The sequence below is a fragment of the Chiloscyllium plagiosum genome, chromosome 41 (genome assembly GCF_004010195.1).
Source record: "Chiloscyllium plagiosum isolate BGI_BamShark_2017 chromosome 41, ASM401019v2, whole genome shotgun sequence".
NCBI lineage: Eukaryota > Metazoa > Chordata > Chondrichthyes > Orectolobiformes > Hemiscylliidae > Chiloscyllium > Chiloscyllium plagiosum.
Window position 1 is genome coordinate 16,437,012 of NC_057750.1, and position 19,525 is coordinate 16,456,536.

The following is a 19,525-nucleotide window of genomic DNA, read 5'->3' on the forward strand; positions in this document are numbered from 1 at the left end:
ACAGTTTTCGACAAAATTAATGCAATATGTCAGCTACTGGACTGAAGCAATTTAAACAAACTGCATCAGTCAGAACAAAAAGTTTCAGGATGTAACGTTATGCTACTTCACTGCTTGCTTTTATTCTCTGTCTCTCCTGGACCCATTTGCTCGCTCTGAAGGTGTCAGGAGCTTTTGTCGACTGGGATCAGAGAGGCCCCTTGTCACTGTGATTGACGGAAACTCAACACACCGCGGAAGTATATAAAGGCGAAAAAACTGAACTGAGCTTCATTCATACACAGCAGAGAGAGAGAGAGAAAGAAGCTTATGTTAGTTCCCGGAGTCAGCAACAGGACGAAAAGAGGGAATTTCAATTTTTTTTTAAAAAAGCGCAAGAAATATCAGGAAGAGAAGACGAGTCTCATTTTCTAGACGCTTTGGAGTATTCCTTAATAAAATCAGTGTGTGTGTGTTATTTTCTCTAAATCCCAGACCGCTTTGGATATTATTTCCCTGTCTCCTGCCTACCATCGTTGGACGCTCGGGATTTTCAGTCAGGATGGTTTCAACCCTGCTGTTTTGCATCGTTTGTCTGCTGCCTTTTGCCCAGGTAAGTCAATCACCTGATTGATTCCACCTCTGTGTTTGTGACTTGCCCATGTCTCTTGCCTTCTCCCCCTCTCCGTTTTAACGTGTCATTTTTTTTCTCTCTTTTCTCCCCGTCCTTGTTTCTCTTCTTCTGTTCCCCCCCCCCCCCCAGATCTCCTCGACTGGTATTTTTGAGCTGAAGGTCCACTCGTTCAGCAGCCGCCAGCCGGAATTGGCTCAGGGCTGCCAGAGGGAGCGGGCGTGTGGCCGCTTCTTCCGGGTGTGCCTCAAGCATTACCAGGTGAACATCTCTTCGGAACCCCCCTGCACGTACGGCGCTGGTACCACCCCGGTACTGAGACCAGGCAGCGACTCGGTGCGGGACAGCGAACCCATCCGCATCCCCTTCCACTTCACCTGGCCGGCAAGTATCAAAAATTCCAAACATGAAAAGGGACCGGTTTGGGAGGGGACGACTTCTGCAAATTATTGGTTGCAAAGAAAGTAATAAAACCGAAATTATTTTAGGCGGAAAAATTAAAATGTTTGAAATTGTTTTTGTTAAGTAAGTAGGATTGGGAAGCTTTTATTTCAGAGAAATTAGTTTCAAATTGCAACTTTTATTTGCAAAGTTATGTGTGTGCAGAAGATGCAACTTTGTTTTAGCAATTATTGTGATGTACATGACTCTGTGTGTGTGTGGGGGGGGAATATTTTGTTCTGAATTACCTGTGTTAAGGTGAGAATTTTTTTTCTCTGTCTCTGTAGGGCACTTTCTCGCTCATTATCGAGGTTTGGAATGCAGAATCCGACGAGACCAGTATTGGTAATCTCAGTTCTGAATCTTTATACTAGAGGGCGCAGTGTATTGAAAAATAAAATAGTAGCCAGCGATGTATTTAACTCCAGTGGACTGCTGCTGGTGGGCAATGTAATGTTTGATCAGCAATACCCCACACTCACTCCCTCTTTATTAAAAGTCACACAACACCAGGCATCTCCAAATCATCGCTCTTTATTCTCCGCCTCCCCCCTCCCCTCTGCAGATGACCCCCGGAATCTGATCAGCCGCCTGGCCACCGGCCGCCGCTTGGCCATTGGGGAAGACTGGTCACAGGATGTGCAGGCCGGCGGCCTCAGTGAGCTGCGATACTCCTACCATGTGGTCTGTGAGGAGCATTACTACGGAGAGGGCTGCTCTGACTACTGCCGGCCCCGGGACGATACCTTCGGGCACTTCAGCTGTGATGAGAGCGGCCGCAGAGTCTGCCTGGCCGGCTGGAAAGGCAGCTACTGCTCGGAACGTAAGACTGGACACACCCCCAGCCCCAGGGGAACGCTCCCCACCCCCCTTCTCTCTCTCTCTATAGCCGATAGTTCTGATTTGTCTTAGATTGAGTTGGGAGCATAAGGGCTATTCATGTAAATCAAACAATAAGTTTCCTTTTTTTATGAAAAAAATCAAATTGTTGCAAATGACATTTGGATACTTATTAAAATATCATTTGAAGTATTTCGCTTTATCCATTCGAAGTGAGATTCTTTGTAACTGTCATCCCTGTTTTTAAAATTCGTTGGCAAGGCGGACCTTTGATATTTAAGATTAAATTTAGCTCCAAGTTGTGTTTGGAAAATAACAATAATGTATTGGAGATCTGAAATATTTTTAAAAAACTGGAGAAATTCAGCAGTAATCGGCAGGGAGAGAAACAGGGTTTATGTTTTCAGTCCTACATGACTTTTCCTCGTGTTCGAAAAAGGTCATACTTGAAGTGTTAAATCTGCTCCTCTTTCTCTCCAAAGATGCTGCGAGGACCTGCTGAGTTTCTCCGGCGATTTCTGTTCGGGTTTGGGAAACGTTAATGATGGGTTTGTGGGAAGTTGGGACGATAGAATGGGTGCAGGAGGGGGTGAATCGATTTGAAAGCAAGCATATGGTAGGCCTGGTTAACTTGCTCAAGTGTGTTAACACAGACCCAACCCTCCTCTTGTTGGGCTACACAAAGCCATCTGACAGCCGGCAGCTGAGGAATAAAATTTGAATAAATTTCAGCACTTCTGAAAGGGTCTTATTGCACAGGGAAACACGCGAGTGGAAGGATATGTTGCCATAGAAACTTAACTCCTCAGTCGCAGTTGTTAGCACAGGGGCTTTGACTTTGCTTCGGTGTCTCTCTTGTTTAAGGTCTTTTATTATTCTCTGTTACTCAGTGTCCACACACACAGAGGGAGAGAGTGGGTTTAATAGGGACACGCGTCCCAAAGTCTTTACACTTGCAGGCAGTCAGACAGCTACCATGTGCTGTTATTGTTCAGGATCACTGTCTGGGTGGTGCCAGCTGCCCTTAAAATGCCAAAGAACTTGACAAGTAATGCATTTATGTGTCTCTGTGTTTAAAAAGTTATCTTCTTTTTCTCTCTCCCTTACCTGCTGCAACAAAAAAATGTTTCACAGCGATTTGTTTGCCGCAGTGCAACGATAATTACGGATACTGTGAAAGACCAGGGGAATGCAAGTGAGTTAAGATTGAATTGGTAACTTTCTCTTTATTTAACTAAAAACAAATTAGTCTTGGGGTGTGGACATCACAGGCAAGTCCAGCATTTACAGCCTATCCCTAATAGCCCTCAACTTGATACAACTGATTGACTTTCTGGGTACATTCAGGGGGCAGTTAAAGTGGCAACCACGCACGGTTTGGGACTGGAGTCATAGATGAGCCCAGATTGGGGTAAGGATGACTGATTTCCTTTCCTGAAAGACATGAGTGAACAGTTTTCCTGGGTGCAGCCTAACAACGGCATGATCAGTTTTGCTGATTTTTCAACTTCCAAATGTTTAAGATGGAATTCAGATTCATGAAACACAGAATCAAAGAATTGTTACAGCAGAAGAGGCTGTTTGGCCCAATGTGTCTGCAATGGTTCTCTGAATGAGCATTATGACTTTTTCCCTTCTTCTCCCTTTTCCCCACCGTGTTTTTCTCTTAATTAAATAAACATCTAATACTGTCTTTGACTCAAACTCTGAGTCTACCCCCACCACAATCCTATACAATATGTTCAACACCACAACTACTGGCTGTGTGAAAATGTTTTCTCTCGTCTCATACTTGCTTTCCCTAACTTACTCTGTCCAGACCCCTTATGATTTTTAAACATCTATCAAATCTCCTTTTAGACACCTCTCCGCAGCAAACAATCTCAACTTCTCCAATCGCTCTTCACAACTGAAGTTTCTCAAGTCTAGAACTATTCTCATAAACTTCTGCACTTCCTTCTATATGTTTACATCCTTCCTGTATGTGGTACTCACAAATGTTCACAATACCCCAACTGAGGTCTAACCAGTGTCTTATACAATTCATTCTCTGGATCATAAATCCAGTTTACAAATCAACCTAAGCATTAAGTCACCCTAGTCTTGTTGGAAGACATGATATATCCTCCTTAAAGCTGTACAGGTTTTAACAGTGCCCTTCATACTTCACATTATTCTTCACCAGTGATGGTGTATTTCCAATTTTTAAGAAAAATGTTTCTTTATCGTACTGCCATGTTCCCTAAACTGGTTAGATATTGCTTTAATTTTTTAATAGTTCTAAAATAATGTTGTTTATTTTGCTTTCAGGTGTCGTATTGGTTGGCAGGGCCGTTTCTGCGATCAGTGTATTCATTACCCAGGTTGTCTTCATGGCACATGCCAACAGCCTTGGCAGTGCAATTGCCAGGAGGGCTGGGGTGGCCTCTTCTGCAACCAGGATCTCAACTACTGCACCAACCACAAGCCGTGCAAGAATGGAGCCACGTGTACCAACACTGGTCAAGGCAGCTACACCTGCACCTGCAAACCTGGTTTCGGTGGGACCAACTGTGAGACTGAAGTCAATGAGTGTGAGAGCAATCCTTGTAAAAATGGAGGGAGCTGCACGGTATGTGTCCATTGAAAGAGTTCTCACTCTCTCTGGTTCAGTGTTCAATCTTCCCCCATAATTAATTCCTTTGATTTGTTTTTTATCCCCCCTTCAGTTCTGTTAATTCTCCCTAATATGCTGTGATGTTGTTTGAAAACACACCCTCATTGTCACTTTGCTGTTCACGGAAGCTTGCTTTCTGCAAATTAGCTGCCACATTTGTCTACATTACTACAATGACTAGATTCCCACTTCATTTTGCTGTGAAGTGTTATGAGCTATTCTGAGGTTCTGAAAGCTTATGGAAATGCAAGTGTACCTTTCCTTTTGCTATGACCACATCTGATATAATTCCTTACTAGGCATGCAATAGTTCAGTATTTGACTCCCTTTTCTCTAGTACTGGACTCCCACAGTTTGCAACTGATCTCAGTGCAAGTCTAGTTCTGGGTTTCCACTAAGCATAAGTCATGAAGGGTCTCTTGAAGACACATTGAGGTTTTGGTTAGTTAAGGTCAGGGAAAGTCTAACTTTAACCTTCAACAATTCAGACTTGAGATTGAAGCTGGATAGTGATACCGTTGTCATCCACACCCCTGGTAGAATGAGGGCAACCTTGGCCATGGTCATCTTGGCTCAATCACTGTTTTCTGAAAATAGGGGTGTGGATGTCAGATTAGGTTGCATCAAACTGTTCATGTAGTCAAACCTCACCAAGGTGTTAAGAGTTTGATTGTCACCTGTGGAACTGAACATGTGCTTGCAGGAAGTGAAACGAAACTTCATATTCTATGTATGTCTTTACATATATAGAAGCAAAGATGCTTCCATATATCCAGGTTTAGAAGCAAAGATGCAATGGCACATCTTTTAAAAAAACAAATGGCTCACAGTAACTTCATATATCCTAGTGAGAAAGAAGGATTCGAAGAAAAGGATAAGCTATGGTTGACCATGGAAGTTAAGGTTATGATCAAATTGAAAGACAATATATGTAATGTGGCAAAGAGTAGTGGTAAACCACAAGTTTGGGAAAGATTACCAAAAAAAGAGAGAAGATAATCTTTGGTGGGCGGCACGGTGGCACAGTGGTTAGCACTGCTGCCTCACAGCGGCAGAGACCCGGGTTCAATTCCCGACTCGGGTGTGGAGTTTGCACATTCTCCCCGTGACTGCGTGGGTTTCCTCCGGGTGCTCCGGTTTCCTCCCACAATCCAAAGATGTGCAGGTCAGGTGAATTGGCCATGCTAAATTGCCCGTAGTGTTAGGTAAAGGGGTAAATGTAGGGGAATGAGTGGGTTGCGCTTCGGCGGGTCGGTGTGGACTTGTTGGGCCGAAGGGCCTGTTTCCACACTGTAAGTAATGTAATGTAATGTAATATGTAGCTTGGCTTTTGCCACTCTGGCTGAAATCAGGCAACTCAGCATATCAGAGCTCAAACTCAAACCTTGGGCTTTCTGATTGACATATTAATGACCACAAGTTTCACAGGAAGCCAAAGCCTTTTTTCTCCTCTTGAAATGCAATTTGGTTGACTGATTGGCAATCCTGGTTTGCCCACCAACTCCCAGATGAGATCAGAAGATAAAGTCAATTACCTTATAAAATAAATGAACTGTTATCAAGTTAAAAAGCAAATTATTTCTTTATTTCTGGCAAGTTATTTTAGTTTGACAAAATCTACATTTCTTGTGTCCACATTCTCCAGTGAAATTTTTTCGTTAGGCGTCAGGAAGATCAATAACTCGACCTCCACCTTCATCACTGATTCCATCCCCTTTCTGGCCTCTGCTTCTCTTGGAATTCACTTCTCTGAAGTTAAAAACCACACAACACTAGGTTACAGTCCAACAGGTTTATTTGGAAGCACGAGCTGTCGGAGCGCTGCTCCTTCATCAGGTGGTTGTGGAGAATAAGATCATAAGACACAGAATTTATAGCAAAAGTTTACAGTGTGATGTAACTGAAATTATATATTGAAAAAGACCTGGATAGTTTGTTAGGTCTGTCATCTTTTAAAATGAACATGTTGGTTTCAGTTCGTTCATATGTAAATCGTAAAACCTTTTTTTGAAGTTACATTCTCAAGTGAACTTTAACAATTGGTTTCATGTTGGCCCAGATAATGCATTGAAGGTGTGAGGTGCCCTGCGTGAGAATGTCTGTTCCCCCTTTGTTCACACTGATTCTAATCTAAAAAATGGATTTACAGAATCTTTGATCTTATACTCCACAACCACCTGATGAAGGAGCAGTGCTCCAAAAGCTAGTGCTTCCAAATAAACCTGTTGGATTATAACCTGGTGTTGTGATTTTAAAATTTGTACACCCCAGTCCAACACCGGCATCTCCAAATCGTCATTCTCTGAAAGATACAATTCTTTACTGGTATCTTATTTGACGCCTAGCTGAGCTACTGATCCCATATTTCCTTTTGTGATCCTGACTCAACTATTCCAGTGTATTTCTAAACTTCGGCTCATCCAAATCTCTGCTGCTTCTGTTCACTTTGAACCTTAAAAATGATAGAACAGGATACTAGGAAAATCTAGAACCAGCAGAGAAAAAACAAGAGATTCAGTCTCAGTGCACGGGTTATAAAATTTAAGGAAGAGCTTCCGAAAATAATGAAAAAAAGGTTAATTGAATTGTAGGAGATTAGAACACAAGAGAATAGAATGATTTGGAGGTGCTAGTGTTGGATTGGGATGGACAAAGTTAAAAGTCACACAACACCAGATTATGGTCCAACAGGTATATTCAGAAGCACTAGCTTTCGGAGCGCTGCTCCTTCATCAGGTGGTTCTGGAGTATAAGATCATAAGAGGATAGAATTAATGCTTCCACAATGCAAAGCCGTGGATGCACCACAACTAGAGAAGTGACAGCATTCTGGGCACCATGCTTGCAAGGGTATTTACACCTTTGGAGGGAATGCAGTGTAGATTCACTACAATGATATTTGAACTTCAGAAGTTAATTTGAGGTGAAATTACACAAACAAGTTAGTGCCCTCTGAAATGTAGAAGATTCAAGTGTGATTTTATTGCAATGTCAAGAAGAACAGAGATTAGGAACCATTTATGTTGCTTGGAAAGGCTAGGACTAGAGGACATGATTGGAAAAATTTATGTAGAACCACACCTATCAGAAATAAAGTCAGGAAACCTTTTTGCATACAATGATGATAGATATTTGGAACTCTCTTCCACAAATGCCAATTAACTCTTGATCAATTATTAATTTTAAATCAAACAGTGATAGTTGTGTTAATTAAAGAAATGAAGAGATAAGTGGCAAAAGTAAGTATGAAATCAAGTGACAGATCAGCCTTGATCTCTTTGAACTGGGCAGAACAGGGTTTAGGGGCTCGTTAGCCAACCCCTTATTCCTCTTACTCTTCCTTTTACCAAGTTCCACATTACCCTATGCTCACTGATCTACATTTCACCTGGTTAAATGACACATGCAATTGAAAGCTGTGTCATTCACAAATTCAAATCCATTCACCACTCCCTTGGTTCACAGAACCACCTCCAGTCCTGCAACCCTTTAGGAACACCTGACTCTGGCCTTTTGTGCATGTCTCACTTTCTTTGCCTCACTATTGCTGGCTATGGCATTTTGTAAGCTCTAGAATTGCTTCCCTAAACTTCTCCACCTCTTGTTCGTCTATGTAAGTTGCTCCTTGAGACCAACCAAAGTTCTGGTCATTCCTCTTGTTGTCCCCTTCTTTGGTTTGGTGCCTTTTTATATCTGTTCTTGTGACTGAGAAGCACATTGGGACCTCCTCTGCATTAAGGACACTATACAGGTATAAGGTGCCATTATTAATGAGGTTTGCATATACACATGAGCGTGTGATTTAGAGCAAGAGCAGGTCATTTAGCTCCTTAAGCCTGCGCTGCCATTCGATAAAGTCATGGCTGATCTGACTGTGACTGTAACTCCATAACCTGAATACCTGTTGCCCATCCCTAATTGCCATTAAGAAGGTAGTGGTGAATCTTGAGTATGACCAAATTATTTTTGAGCTGAAAATGTGTTGCTGGAAAAGCGCAGCAGGTCAGGCAGCATCCAGGGAACAGGAGAATCGACGTTTCGGGCATAAGCCCTTCTTCAAATTATTTTTGAGGCCATTTTAGAGGGCAGTTAAGAGTTGCACATTGGTGTGGGTTCACCTGTGGGCCAGACAGAGTTAGGCAGATTTCATTCCCTAAAGGACATAAATAAGCCTGTGTGACAGTCCATAGTGTTACGGTCATCATTACTGATCCTAGCTTTTGGTTGCATTACTGAATTTGGTTCTCAAGATGTTGTGGTGGGATTTCAGATGGTTGTATTTCTAGTCCATGCCTATGGACTAGTATCCAGAGACATGGACTAGAAATTATTAATCCAAAAACACAAACACTATATTACCAAATTGCAGAACAACAGTAAAATATAAAATAACAACACTGAAAGACACAACTAACTAAATTTCGTGAAAAATCAACTTTGCTTTGATCCACAATCACCATTTGTGATATTTTTTCAATTATTTTCTCACCTTTACTCTTGGCCTCTCCTCCACTAGGGTCTTTAAGAACTGAGCTTGGTGTTGAGATATAGGAACAGCTACAATCACATTGAATAGTAAAGAAGGCTCAATGGGCCACTCCTACTCCTATTTTCTTCGTTTCTACATAATAATGTAAAATGAATATGAAATCATTGTTGATCGTTGTTAAAAACCATGTGTTTCACTAATGACCTTTCGGGAAGGACCCTTATCTGGTCTGGCTGACATGTGACTGCGATGTGGTTGACTCCTAAGTGCCCTTTGAAATGGTCTGGCAAGCCATTCAGATGCAGGGGAATAAATGCTAACCTCGCCAGCTATGCCGATATCACATGAGAGAATAAAGTAAAAGTATAGAAATGGATCAGTCCAACTGTGGAGGTTGCTCTGCCTTTAAATCAGATCCTAAGAGATCTGAATCTCTATTTCACTTCCCCTCCTTAACTCCATATCTGCCAATATTTTTATGCAACAAAAATCTATCAATCTCATTCTTGAAAGTTCCAATTGGCTTCCTTTGAAGATATCCAATACCTCCCACATAAATAAAAGTGCTTCCTAACTTTGGGTTTGAATGGCATTGTTCTAATTTTAAGACTGCTATAAGTGCTTTTGATTTTCCCACGAGAAAATTTAGATTCCACAAGCTCTGCACCTTGAGCCAGGAAAGTGAATGTTGGCAAGTACCTAGCCTAAGGGGTGAGAAACATCCTAAGCTTGTTCCTGTGCTTACTCACAATGTCCAGCACAGGTTATCACACAGTGATTGGGCAATGGGATCTCCTTATGTCTAGTGATGTTGGTGATGGTTAGCAACCCAGGAGTTGTGACCTCAAACCTGACACTGACTTCAGGGAAAAACTATTGGATTGTCACATGAATCTATTTGATTGACCATTGGCTTTCAAGGAAGGGAACTGACTATTACCACCTGGTCTGGTATTCAGTTAACTTCACACTTACTAGAGGCTTTACAACTGCCCAAGTTGTACAACTGATGGATTAACTGGGGAATATGTAATACATGTGACCATTCCAGCATTTAACAGCATAAAAAATGACTTCAGGATAGAACAAAGGTTGAATCTCTGAGGCATTATATCTTGTTACTGTACTTATCTTACTCTTTCCATCTAAAAACTGTCAATTCCCATCATTCATATTCCCCCTATCTCCAGTTACCTTCTGGGGGACTCGCTTTCTGGAAGAGGAGTAGAAAGAGGGTCACTGAATATTTGTAAGGCAGGGATTAATGAATCCTTGACAAATGAGGGTGTGAAAGGCTTATCAGCATCAGCAGGAATGCAGAGTTGAGGCCATAGTCTGATGAGTCATGATCCTATTGAATGGCAGTACAGGCTGGAGGGGCTGAATGGTTTACTCCTGCTTTTGATTTTGCTCAAAATCCTCATCCATCCCTTTGCATCTCTGGATTCATCAATTCCAGTGCAGTCTTTGCCTCTCTACCTCCACTCTTACCCTTCCATTTATCCAAAACTGTGCTACCCAATCTTGCACCATACCATGCTTGACCCAAATTCAATGTTCCCATTAATCTATATCTTTACCTGTGTTCCACTGATATAAATTTAACATCTTCTTGAATGTTTCTAAGATGTCATTCCCCTTTCTCTATCTATGTGACCATCTTGATGCTCAAGCCCCCTGCTATTTCTGCTTCTTTCCTAACTATTGGTATACTGCCTCTCCCTTTATGCTTCTAATAACATGTCATGCTCTCAGCTGGTTAATGTTACTGCTCCCTTACCTTTTCTCAGCTTTCTCTTCTGCTTCACGACCCAAGCCTAGGAAGACCCTCAGGAGAACAGTCTGCCACTCACCTAATTTATCACCATTCCTTACAGAGAAGTTTTTTCAGCTGCACCTTAGGTCAGGAACTCCGTGGCAGTAGAAGATCAGACTTGTGCTCACACATTGATGCACTGAAGTACTGATCAACGAATTAAACTTCCAGAAGTAAACATGAATTTTAATGTTTTAAATCTTTTATGGAATTGGGTGTTGCTGGATGGTTCAGCATTTATTGCTATCTCTAATTAGGGCAACAGGTGGTGGGTTTGGAATGTGCTGTTAAAGGAGATTGATGAGTTTGTCTTGTAGATGTCCACAAACCTACCACTGTGCCCAATAGTGCAGAAAGTGAATGTTTAAGGTAACAGATGGGATGCTGAATAAGTGGAATGCCTAGTCGTGGATAATGCTTAGATTCTTGAATTTTGTTTGAGTTATTAGATTAGATTAGATTAGATATTACAGTGTGGAAACAGGCCCTTCGGCCCAACAAGTCCACACCGACCCGCCGAAGCGAAACCCACCCATACATTTACCCCTTACCTAACACTACAGGCAATTTAGTATGGCCAATTCACCTGACCCTGCACATCTTTTGGATGGTGGGAGGAAACCGGAGCACCCGGAGGAAACCCACGCAGACACGGGGAGAACGTGCAAACTCCACACAGTCAGTCGCCTGAGGCGGGAATTGAACCCGGGTCTCTGGCGCTGTGAGACAGCAGTGCTAACCACTTTGCCACCGTGCCGCCCAGTTATATTCATCCTGTCAAGTGGGAAGTATTCTATTACACTCCCAACTTGAGAACATCTTTGGGGAGGTAGGAGGTGAGTCACTTACTGCAGAATTCAAAGCCAGTGACCTGCTGTTATTTCCATAGTAACTATATAGCTGGTTCAGTTAACCTTCTGGTCAGTGGTGATGCCTAGGATGTTGATGGACGGTTCACCTATGATCATGCAATTGAATGTCAAGGAATGCTGATTACAACACCGTCCCTTTTTAATTATTCACTTGTGGGATGTGGGCATCACCAGCTGTGCCTGTATTTATTGCCCATCACTAACTGCCCCTGAGAAGGCGGTGGTGAGCTGCTGTCCTGACCTGCTGCAATCCATGTCTTTTGGAGATGGTCATTGCCTGACACTATGGGCTTGGTCTTGCTGCCTGTGGGGACACTGCTTCAATGTCAGAGAGTAGAAGGCCGTTGATGAATTGCTGAAGATGGTTAGCTGGAACACAATCCTGACGAACTCCTGCAGAGATGCCCTTCATTTCCCTTTGTGCTAGGAATAGTGCCAACCAGTGGACAGCTCCCCCCAGCTTTTTCTAGGGCCTTTAGATACCATACTTGGTCAAATACTGTCTTGATGTCAAGACAGTCACTCTTGGATCACCTCTGGAGTTCAGTTCTTTTGTCCATATTTGGACTAAGAACATAATGAGGTCAGAGGGTCTCTTCTGGTACAGTGATAATGTACATTATTTCTGAGCCAGGAGGCACGAGTCCCCAGTCCTGTCAGCTCTGGTGATTTAAAATAACACTTCTGAACAGGTAGATTAAAAACATCAGTAGTGAGGTCAGGTACCTACAGAAACCAAATCTAGCATTAGGTTATTGCTGAGGAAGAGCTGCTTGATAGCACTGTAGACAACACCTAGACTGAGAATAGACTTCTGGGCTCTTGTCGGATTTGTCCTGCATTTTGTGTACAGGACATGCCTGAGCAATTTTCCATATTTTCAGGTTAATCAGTATTGCAGCTGTACTGGAACAACTCAGCTATGGGCATGATTAGTTCTGTAGCATAACTCCTCAGTACTACATTATGTGGAATGGATCAGATTTATTGAAGTCTGGCTTCAATAATGGTGGGCAACTCCAGACGGATCATCCACTTGGCATGTTTGGCTGAAAGGGATGCAAACATTTCAGCCCTATCTTTCAAACTTGTACATGGGGCACCTCTAACATTGAATGTGGCAAAATTACAGGGTGCTGATTTAATCCATTGGTTATGGTGTTCATCACATGCTACTTCCACTATTTAGCACATACATAATCCTGTGTTATACCTTCACTCAGTTGATTTCCTGGCTTGGAGTGAGATATATTCCAGGCTATCAAGTTACAGATTGAATACATTCTGCTGCTGCTGATGGCCCACAGTATCTCATAGATGCCTAGTATTTAGATGCTAGATCTGCTTGAAAACTATCCAATTTGGTTTGGTGAGAGTAGCTTACAACATAATGTAGAAGGTCCTCAGAAATGAAATGGAATCGAACTTTGTCTCCTGCCATTACTTTCATGGACAGATGCACCTGCAATGGATGAATTGGTAAATACAAGTAGGTTTTCTCCTCAGTTTCCTCACTATCTGCCACAGGCCCATTCTAGCAGCTATGTCCATCAGGAGCTGGCTGGTTTGGTTGGTAGTGTTGCTACTAAGCAACCTTGGTGATGAAGAATGATGTTCCTTCACCCTGAGTGCATTCTGTGACCTTATCACTGTCAGTTAATCTTCAAAATGATGTTCAACATGAAGAAGTAGTGATACATGGAGGATGGTTTCCTTGCCCAAGCCAGCCTGATGCCATTGCTGTGGAGTCAATGTTGTGGACACCCAAAGAAATTCCTCCAGACTGCATACCACTGTATCATCATCTCTTGTGGGATAGAGCAAACCCAAAGATGGTGATGTCTGGGTCAGCATTGTTGATAGTGAGGTGGTCATACCATACATGCAGAAAGGGAATGGGTGACCATTATGAGATTATAATAGTCAGGTGGTTGTTTTGACTGTGTTGCAGATATTTATGCTTCTGAGAGTATGACTGTTGGGCTGTTGCTTGACTAGTCTGTAGGACAACTCTAGGAGGTTAGGCTTAGGTCCTCAAATATATAGTATACTGTATTTGATCCATGTTAACAATCTCATCTTGGGTGCACAGAACACAATTTCACAATCTGCTGATGACACAAAATAAGGAAGCATTTTGAACTATGAAGAGGTTGATGAGGTGATTTAAACAAACTGGCAGAATTGGCAAAGGTGTGGCCGATACAATTTAAATATGTGCAGTATGTAGGAAGAACAATGAAATAACATAAAATAAAGGATACAATTCTAAAAAGTGGGATCTTGGGAGTATATTGTACCAATCATTGAAGAAAGCAAGTCAGACTGAGAAAGCAGTTAACAAAGACTTACAAATAGAGACAGTGTTTGTAAAAGTAAATAATTTTTGATGAACCTGTACTGAGCATTGTCTCAGCCTCAACTGTGGTATTATGTCTAGTTTTTGGCACTGACTTTTGGATGGTTGGAAAGGCATTATCGAGTGTGCAAAAAGATGGTTCCAGTGATGAGGGAATTCGGTTACTTTGATAGATTGGAGAAGTTGAGGTTTTTGTTCTTTCTGGAAAAGGTGGAGAGGAGATTTAACAGGTATTCAAAATCATCAGGTGGACAGAAGAGAGAAATACTGAAGGATTCAAGGCTAATGGCAAAAAAAGCCATCAGTGACAGGTAATTCTTTTTCCACAGTGTATTGATAATGTGTGATACTGAGAATGTGGTGGGGGCAGATTCAGTTACAGCTTTTAAAAGATTGTTACCTTAATAGAAACAGGGCTCTGATGAAAAGGTAACGTCAGCAGCTAATCTCTTGTAGAGAATGGACTTAAGTTGAGTGGCATCCTAGTTTACTGTAAGCATTCTATGATTCTATACTGTTAATGAGGAGGATGTTGCAGGGTTGACTAGACATGGTGCGCCTTTGTCATGTCTGAATGTGATGTTTTGGTTTTTTGATGATTCACATGGTTTTATTACAATGATATAATGTTGTAGCAATTAGATATGGCAGTGTCTTGCTAGGTCATTTCAGAGGGCATGTTAAAGGGCAAAGATTAGGTAAGCATGGCAGATTTCCTTCCACAATGAACCAGGTTCATTTTTGCGACAGGAAGGGCTGGAGAAACTAAGCAGGCCCAGCAGCCTCAGGGGAGAGAAAGAGTTACAGTTAAATCTAAATGACTCTTCTTTAGAACTGAAGGAAATTGGAAATCTGATGGGTTTCATACATTTTCATCTCTCTCTCTCTTTCGTTCCATTAACTGAGATGTTAGCTCTCTTTTCTCTGTCCGCCATTGCTACCAGACCTGCCAAATCTCGACCACACTTTGATTTTATTTCAGGTTTCCTGCACCTGCACTATTTTCTTTCAATTTTTACAATAGGTTAGTTATAAATTCATTCATTGATAATAGGCTTCGATTTCAGATTCAGTTAATTAAATGAATTTAAATTTCCCAACTCCCTGGTGAGATTTGAACTTGTATCTTAGGTTTCTGATTTACATACCGCAAACAACCATTTTGCTACCTTTCTTAGTTACACTCCAGTTTGACATCCTCTGCTATTGTAGAGGTTTCAAGACTAATTTTGGAGACCCTACTTTTGATCTGGGAATGGTCACTTAATTCAGCAGTGACTCAACTATTAAGTTCTGTGTGGCTTAGTAAAATGGTTTGTGTGTTTATTAATCAAAACATCAGACTTAATTGTTCGATGTCTAATTCATTGAGATTTGTAAATCATAAGAAAAAATTCTTGCTCACTCTCCTCATGCAAACAAAAATATCAAGGGCAGCTTGTGTTCAAAAATCAGTGACCAGTGTGAATAAAGTCTCCTGAATGTTTAACGTGCTGCAGATTTCTGATCACAGGTCCCTTATTAACCACCGTCTGTTTAGGTCTGCTTATTGTCTTTTTGTTTTGGCTGCCAAGATGACGCAAATTGCTGATGGGAAGCGGATATGATCCTGCTGTAGGCATCTATTGTCCACTACCACCATTGCAAGGACAAGACAGAGTTAAGCATCTTGGGTCAAATACAGGAAGGGTTAATGGACTTAGATTGGGTGCAGGGTGGGTTAATGATTCCTGGGTTGGATACGGTCTGTCTTAATGATCCCAAATAAGGTGTATAGGGGGTACGGGGGTTAATGAGCCTGGCTCAGGTATAGGAAAGGTGAATGACCTCTTGTCAGGTACAGGAAAAGTCAATTAACATGAATCAAGCACAGGAAGGGGGTGATGATGCCAAGTCAGGCACAGGAAGGGTTAGCGACCCAGGTCAGGTACAGAAAGTGTTGCTGACCCCAAGTCAGGCATTGGAAGGATTGATGACCCTGCGTTGGGTAGAGGAAGGCTTAAAGGCTCCACATTAGGTAGTGGGAGTGTTAATGTTTCCACAACATTGTACAGTACAGGAAGGGTTGATGATCCCAGATTATTTATGGGAAGGGTTAAATAACCTTGGATCAGGCCCAGGAATGGTTGATATCTTCTGGGATTGGGTATGGTTAAGGAAAGCTAATGATCCTAGTTGGTTATGATACAGGAAATGCAATAGCCCTCGTTCGGCTATACCATGAACTAAGGATCTGTGATCAGTTAAAGGACCACAGGTTGATGATTACAACATGAGTGAAAGATCCCAGGTAATGTATAGCATGTGGTTAATGCATGTTTTGGGTCTCTGTTCTCCACTTTTACATTGAGAAATATCTCCTGTATTTTCTATTTATATTGAAATTCTGGACCTGTTTTTTCTAAACGTGTACATCAGACTCTGCTTCAAATTTCAGAGCAACCACTTTGTGAGAGTCGACCTGGAGTATCACTGGGACCCAACCATTTCCACTTCTCTTTTGCCTTCTGTAAATGTAAATGATCTTTCCTTCCTCTAGTGTTCACTCCATTTCTCATTCCGCTGTACGGACAGTAACTCTTCCCATATAGTATTTCTAATGATCAATCAAATAATTCAACACAGACCTACAACTGTACTCAGTACCTTCTCGGTCTCATTGGCTCTGTATTGTCCTATGAACAACTCTGCCAATAAGCCATACGGTGTAGGCTTAAGATTGACAAGAGGTGGTAGTTTTGTGTTTCTATCAAGATCACTTTGCATCCTTGAGTTAAACATGAATCAGATGGCTTGCTGCCTCTTTCTTTCCCCAACTGCTGAATTGGAATGAAATCACCTGCCCAATTATCTTGGATTTTGAAACGAATGGCTTAGTTATATTGTCTTTCTCTGTTTATGAAAATCTTGTAGGACCTAGAGAACAATTATACATGCACCTGCCCCCAAGGATTCTATGGCAAGAACTGTGGGATCAGTGCTATGACATGTGCTGATGCACCGTGTTTTAATGGTGGCTCCTGCACTGAGAAATCACATGGGGGCTATAGCTGCCATTGCCCGGTTGGCTTCACTGGCTCCAATTGCGAGAAGAAGATTGGCCGCTGTATCAACAATCCATGTGGAAATGGTAAGTGATGGAATCGATCATTTGTTTCCCATCCCTGCTCTGTACTCTTTGCCATACCCAAATCTACCTGCTTTATGTTTTTGTCGCTCTAACTCACACTTCCTGTTAAAAAGGATACTGCTTGGACATTGGTCGGAGTGTCATCTGCCGCTGCCGGACAGGGTTCACTGGCCCAAGGTGCAAGATCAACATGGACGATTGCGCCAAGAACCCATGTGCCAATGGCGGCACCTGTATTGACGGCGTCAACTCCTTCAATTGTAGCTGCACTCTTGGATATGGTGGGAAGGACTGCAGCATTCGAATGGATGCCTGTAGCAGCAACCCATGTAGAAATAAAGGCATCTGTTACACGCATTACACCGGCCATGTCTGTGAGTGCCCAACTGGATTTATGGGGTCCAACTGTGAGTTTCGTGTGAAGCCCACCAGCCCGTCCGATGAGGAGAATCCATTCTCTGTGGCCCTTGCCATCTCTTTTGCTTTGGGCCTTGTCACCCTCACCCTGGTGGTGTTTGCTGCTGTGGTCATTCTGAAGCATCTCCGGAAAAGCCAGGAGAGTCGGAATGCTGTGCGCAATGACCTGGAGACCATCAACAACTTGTCAGATTACCAGAAAGAAAAGGAGGCCTTCATCATCTCCACTGGACAGTTCAAGGTCTCCAACAAAGATGCTGAACTCAGCAGCGATTGTTTGAGTGATAAATTTAACTGCAAACAGAAACTTCATTCAATGGATTATAATCTGGCTGGGGAACTGAAGGAGCAGGAGGCTTCCAGAAAGAACATTGTAAAGTGAGTTCTGTGCTTAAGTATACTTCAACATTGTTCCTGATGCTTAGATAATGTCAAACGTTTTGTACGGTACCAGCCAATGGAAATCTAATGAGTCTCCATTTTTTCCAATCACTTTCCATTTCAGTAAGAAATCTGAATGCCTATCAATCTCCAAACCATCAATACCATTTCAGAAGGAGGGATTGTACCATCCAATGTATATCATGTCTGAACGAGTGGAACCATGCATATTTGCAACTGAGGTAAGTCTCAGCTGCTCCTGGAGTTGGAGGTAAGGGACATGAGGTCGAGCAAGAATCTCTAGCATTGCACAGTCTCATCATTTTATCTTTTCCTTCTCTTCCACAGGTATGAACTTCCATCTCCTCAGACGTAGATATTCAAGCTTCCCCTGTCTCTGAATGTTTACAGATTTAATGGACATTACGGGGTTTATATTCCTGTATTTAATATTTATTCATGCTGCTCTTTATTTTGTTTTGGAATGGATAACCTCTTATTGTGTTTTTTTTTTAAGAGAGTATGTGTGTATGTGTGTGTGTGTGTGTGCGCGCGCGCACACGCTTGTGCGCGTGTGTGTATATGTATAAAAAGATTTTTGTACCTGGCTTCTGGATAATGAAGAATGCCTGCTGACATCTCTCTGAAAGCTGCGAAATCTTTGCACTATTTTCAATAGCAAAGTCATCCTGAAAAATATCTGCATGCCAAGGACTGAAGATGGGGTGGGTGGAATGAAAAAAAGGCAGGACCTTTTGAACCAGTTATGGTGAAGAATTCTTCATAGGATCTATATTGTAATGTGTGCTGTTCCACTCTGCAAGAAGCAGTGAATCCAAGTGGCAGAGGAATCACAACAGTCCACCCCTAGTCTGGCAGGGCTGTTATGCTTTAGGTCAATGCTGTTCTTTCTGCATTGGACCAGTGTCTTCTCCACATGACCAACAAAGCTTGCAGTAGAACACCAGCCAAGCACATTATACATTACAGATGACAAAATTGTGGAAAATTGAGCTGAAGGCAGTTTTTCATTCTCACAGTTCAGACTAACAAATCCTGTTTGAGAAACTGTGATCCAGGACATCTTTTGCATTTGTCAATGGAAAATGCTGCCGACCCATTTATTATTCTATATATAGTCAAATATGGGAATGTATTGTGTCTCATTATGAAGGACTTTTTATTAGCAAAACATGAAAGATTATTGCAGTTCTGTTTCAAAGTCAAGCCAATGTTATTTTAATATTTTATAATTTAAGAATTTTTGATATACATACAAAATGAAATATACTTTTTCTAATTTTATTTTGTATATAGTGTATATTTAAGAGAATTGTACATATGTTTATCTATTATGTTTTATATATGTCTTTTCTGTTGAAGAGAAGTTCAAATTTATTTTTTTCCAAAATAAATGAAAATAATTCTAATTCTGGGAATTTAGTGAATTTATTTAGGATATTTATAAGGTCATTTAATGCACATGACATCAGCTGTCAATACATAAACTTTGT

At 41.7% G+C, this 19,525-nt stretch overlaps 1 protein-coding gene across 1 annotated transcript; it reads left to right on the top strand.

The window, feature by feature from the left end:
* Positions 1-291: 291 nt before the first annotated feature.
* Positions 292-18,733, top strand: dlc (deltaC). The gene is made up of 10 exons (XM_043681021.1): positions 292-592; positions 743-994; positions 1,339-1,396; positions 1,617-1,874; positions 3,026-3,086; positions 4,202-4,502; positions 16,997-17,213; positions 17,327-18,008; positions 18,136-18,253; positions 18,360-18,733. Exons 1-10 carry the CDS (start codon positions 542-544, stop codon positions 18,363-18,365), a joined length of 2,004 nt encoding a protein of 667 aa, XP_043536956.1. The 5' UTR covers positions 292-541; the 3' UTR covers positions 18,366-18,733.
* Positions 18,734-19,525: the final 792 nt, after the last annotated feature.

Bases quoted from the DNA above. Each gene is read 5' to 3' on its own strand.
- dlc (XM_043681021.1), top strand. From the start codon at position 542: ATGGTTTCAACCCTGCTGTTTTGCATCGTTTGTCTGCTGCCTTTTGCC. The intron at 995-1,338 runs GCAAGTATCAAA...CTGTCTCTGTAG, and splicing joins CCTTCCACTTCACCTGGCCG to GGCACTTTCTCGCTCATTAT. The intron at 17,214-17,326 runs GTAAGTGATGGA...CCTGTTAAAAAG, and splicing joins CAACAATCCATGTGGAAATG to GATACTGCTTGGACATTGGT.